The 4,140-nt window shown below is 49.6% G+C and overlaps 2 protein-coding genes and 1 long non-coding RNA gene across 3 annotated transcripts; all 3 read left to right on the top strand.

The window, feature by feature from the left end:
* LOC136531081 (disease resistance protein PIK6-NP-like) lies at positions 1 to 716 on the top strand. The gene is made up of 2 exons (XM_066523805.1): positions 1 to 45; positions 255 to 716. The coding sequence occupies exons 1-2, from the start codon at positions 1 to 3 to the stop codon at positions 714 to 716; spliced, it is 507 nt and encodes a 168-aa protein (XP_066379902.1).
* On the top strand, positions 717 to 1,250 carry LOC136531080 (disease resistance protein RPM1-like). Its single transcript, XM_066523804.1, has one exon. The coding sequence runs from the start codon at positions 717 to 719 to the stop codon at positions 1,248 to 1,250; it is 534 nt and encodes a 177-aa protein (XP_066379901.1).
* Positions 1,251 to 1,495: 245 nt separating this feature from the next.
* Positions 1,496 to 3,125, top strand: LOC136531077 (uncharacterized). The gene is made up of 5 exons (XR_010777958.1): positions 1,496 to 1,899; positions 2,079 to 2,149; positions 2,312 to 2,395; positions 2,600 to 2,720; positions 2,831 to 3,125. It is a non-coding gene; the product is annotated as an uncharacterized lncRNA (long non-coding RNA).
* Positions 3,126 to 4,140: the final 1,015 nt, after the last annotated feature.

Below are 4,140 nucleotides of genomic sequence, written 5' to 3'. Positions count from 1 at the left end.
ATGAAGAGGAAGTACGCCACCGCTAGGAGTATGAGCAAGAGTACGGTAATCTAGACTCAACTGTTGAGCCACTCGCCGTCGCCAATGATGCGGACGACAGCGCCGATGATCCTAAGGGGCCCAGAGCTTTTACAAGAGCACTTCAAACACTCCAGTGGCCCCGTGGTTTCAAAATCACCGAGGATGAGCCCTACGAGGGACAGACGAACCCCACACAGTAGCTGTAGGCCTATGCCACTGCTGTGTCCTTGCAGAAGCTTCGATACCTGGAGACATCGGACATCCAAGGCACACAAGTGACACAACTTCCCAGAGGAATTGCCAAACTGGAAAAGATGCGATATCTTCTAGCTGGCGTCAACTTCAAAAAGTTGCATGAGAAGATGGCGGAGTCAGGGATGAACAACCATAACGGCCGCATTTTCAGAAGAGGATGCTGCAAGGTTTTCAATGCGGACCAGTTTAGCGTGAGAGCCCCCAAAGGGATCGAGAAGCTGAAGAACTTGCACGTGATAGGGGCGGTCAATGTTGGTAAGGGAAATGGTGTGTCAAGGAGGCTTACGAAGCTGACAAACTTGATGAATTTGCGAAGGTTAGGGGCCAGGGTCACAGATCTTACGGAGAAAGAAGGAGATGAGCTGTGCAAGTCGATAGGAGAGCTCGATCGATTGCAAAGCCTCGAGCTGCACTCTGATTCACTTGATTTTCTTGACTGAATGCATGAATCAGCAATACCAACACATCTAACTTCATTGAGGCTGTGTGGTAACCTCACCAAGCTGCCTGAATGGATCAGTTCACTCAACAATTTAGCGACGGTGAAGCTGCTGGGAACACAGCTGAAGCAGCAAGACATTCTGCACCTCCAAAACTTGCGTAACCTGGCTTTGCTAGGTCTGTGGGAGAACTCATATGCAGGTGACTCATTGGAATTCTTTGCTGATACATTCTTAAAACTCAAGTTCCTTGACAATGGTGGGCTAGGGAAGACTGAAAAGGTGACAATCCACCAACAGGCAATGCCTCAGCTGGAACAACTTTGGCTGAAAAGGTGTCCATTACTCCAAAACAATAAGCATGGCTTGTCTGGAGTGACACACCTGCCAAACCTTATGGAGCTTGTTCTTAAGAATTGTGGTGAGAAGGGGAGTCTGATTAGGATATTGCAGGGGCAAGTCGATGCGCATTCTAGACGGCCTAAATTCCTCATTGGAAAGTCGAAGATGCCGACAAGAACAGCAACTGAGTAATGAAGATGGTGGTTGGAGGATTGTTCTATGAATGTGTTTTTTTCCCCATAGTTATTTGTCCATTTATTTTGTTAAACATATCTACCCATTACCCTTGTTTGTGTATAACAAAAAAAAAAGGCTGACACCTTCAGCCACGTCACCGCTTGTTCCAGCCACATTCAATTCCCTCCCCATCCGTCCGCTGCCGCTACAGCAACGTCCGTACACAACCTGCTAAGCAACGTGCAGCCTCCCGAAGCATCGACACCAGGAAAAAAAAGGAAACAGCTCCCTCCCCGCGGGCGCTTCCGCTGCCAGTGCTGTCGCCGCCGCCGCAGCCGCCGCGCCCACCCGTCGACTTCCCGCCGCCCCGCGTCCACGGGGAATACACCGCGACCTGCCTCCCGCGTTGCCCGTCCACGGCCCGGTACGCCCACGTCGGCACAGGTCGCGGGGCCGATGTAGCCCGTCGCCGGCGCCCTCCCCGGTCCAACCCTCTGCGGCGTACACAGGCGGCACCGGCGGCACAGGCGGCGCCGGAGGAGAAGCCCTTGCGCCGGCCTGGTCTCGGCTGGCCCGGTACACCGCGAGTGCCCTTCCGATCCTCCTCCGCTCCGCCGGCGACTCCGTCGTGACTTCTTCGCGTTGTTCCTCCTTCCTGTGGACGGTGAGCACTTCAAGACCTATTTTGTGTGCCCTTCGTGTGTTGTGCGTTTCAGGTGCTCCATACAATGCCTAGCCCTTCATGTGCTGTGCATTTTAGGAGCTCGATAAAACGCCAAACCAAGAAAAAAAAGTCCTGCCCACGCTGAACCCACTAGCTTTGTCATGTGCTGTGCATTTCAGGTGATCCTTGGAATTCCAAAACAAGAAAGAAAAGGGTTGCCTTTGTGTTCACTACCTGCTGTGTATGCAAGGTCAGGATGCTTACCGTTCCTTTTGTTTATGCGGATTGAACAATACAATCTTATTTTATGAAAAGCAGCAGATTCTATGTGTCTCTTATTTTTTCTTTCATTACTTTCAGTACCCCTTCATTTAAATTGTTTATTTATTTAAATGTGCTATGTTATGCGCAGTTTGGTATTGTTCCTGACATTCAGGATCCTTGATACAGAAGACCGGAACATTGACGTCAACAAGCAACACAGCATCGTCTTTGGGTAAGAAGCGCTGCTTCTGATCAGATAATCTTTTTCAGTTTTATTTCATTGTCAATGCGCAGGTATCTTTCACGTGGATACTCTGCTTCAAAATCTCTATGTGCTTGATTGTGTCTATGGCATCGCCATTACTTCGCTTACGTGCTTGCTTCAAAGTAATAAAGCACATACATTGATACTTTGTTCTACGATTGATTTATTTAGGTACTCTAACGGGTTGTTTATCATACTGTTCTTTGCCCTACAACTTCCTGCGTAGTAGGTTCTTCCAATATGGATAGAGGCCACAAACGCAAACCTACTCATGTAGATCAGCCACATACAGGTAATGTTGTCATCATCAGTACTGGTGATTTGATTTATTTTTGTTGTTCTAGTAGTTGCCTTCAGTACGCGTGCACATAATCATTCATTGCCTTTTCCTTTCTGATACAGCCAGCGGTGCCAGTGCACAGCTAAGTAGTGTTGCTTCATGTACATCGCCTTCAGATTTAGGAATGGCCGTCTCAGAACCCCGGCTGGTCCGGCGACGGCTAGGTGATTCCATATTCAAATAGCTCTTCCCCTGTGAAGCTGCCGACTGCTATGTATATTGTATCTAATAATTTTCCTTTCTATCATGCGAAATATCAAATTGCACTTATGCAACATTGGTTATTGTTGACCAAAGTAAGCTTCTACCTCCATCCAATGATACGACAAAATATGCTCTTTAAAATCCATTCATCTATGCCTGCCCAAATTATGCAACACCTGGCTAACTTATGTTACTGTGTCCATACAATATTGGTTTTCATTGCTTTTGCTTATTGAATAGTATTGTGCTCGAGATATATTATCATAGTATTTGGCCAATAAAAGAAGACTCCATGTAAATTCTCAAGGCCTAAAAGTTACCATGCTAATCGGAATAAAAAATTAAAGTACTTCTCTACTTGCTGATAAATTATCCATCTTTACAATTACAAAGCTCCTAGCGGGGAGAGGATTTTTTTTTTATTTTTAATCCTTTTTTAATTAATATTTTAATACTAGTCCAAAAAAAACAGTATTTGCAAAAGTGACCCACTGTCGTGCCACATGCACTGGCACGACAAGGGGAGCCACGCTGTCGTGGTTGTTTGATCGGAGCTGGCGTGGCGGAGCGTGGGTCCCGCCCTGTCACGCCAGTGACTTCGGCGCGACAGCTCTGTCGCGCCAGGCAGTCTGGCGCGACATGGCGACTTAGGTTTTGGTTGGCCCGGCCCATTTCTTCTCTCTCTTTCTCTCACCGAGTCAAGGCTCTGCGCGAAGCCGCGTGCCGCAGCCCTGCGAACAAGCTCGGGCCACCGTCACCGCGCCACCCCGGCCCCTCCCACTCCGGCGACCCTCCCTCTCCATCTCCCTCCATTCCTAACGTGCCCAGGGAAGAGAAGGGCGTGGCCTGGGCGTCGACGCCACCGGTAGGCCTCCACCGCCACCCCACCACCTCCAGCCATCCTCGCTGTGTCCGGTCATCGCAGGGGAGTTGAGCGGCTGCTGCTGCTACTCCCTCTGTCTTCGTGCCGTAGGCGTACCTCGTGTCAGAGAGGCGTGCGGCTCGATCGCTGCCTGTTGCTCTCCCGACGGCGGCGGCACCGGCTGCGGCTTCCCCCAATGTCGGCCCTCACCTCCGTGGTCCGTGGAGTCACGTAAACAACCAGGTTGATCTTCCCCCCTCGATTTCTTGATTTGTTGCCTCATGAGTTGCATGACTAGGGTTAGGA

This window comes from Miscanthus floridulus, unplaced genomic scaffold (genome assembly GCF_019320115.1).
Source record: "Miscanthus floridulus cultivar M001 unplaced genomic scaffold, ASM1932011v1 fs_275_4, whole genome shotgun sequence".
In the NCBI taxonomy this organism is placed as follows: Eukaryota; Viridiplantae; Streptophyta; class Magnoliopsida; order Poales; family Poaceae; genus Miscanthus; species Miscanthus floridulus.
This window is presented reverse-complemented; position numbering and strand designations above follow the sequence as displayed.

What these genes read in the sequence shown, in the direction of transcription:
- LOC136531081 (XM_066523805.1), top strand. Translation starts at nt 1, where the DNA reads ATGAAGAGGAAGTACGCCACCGCTAGGAGTATGAGCAAGAGTACG. An exon ending in GGAGTATGAGCAAGAGTACG is followed by an intron (nt 46 to 254) that starts GTAATCTAGACT and finishes GTGTCCTTGCAG; the next exon opens with AAGCTTCGATACCTGGAGAC.
- LOC136531080 (XM_066523804.1), top strand. Translation starts at nt 717, where the DNA reads ATGCATGAATCAGCAATACCAACACATCTAACTTCATTGAGGCTGTGT.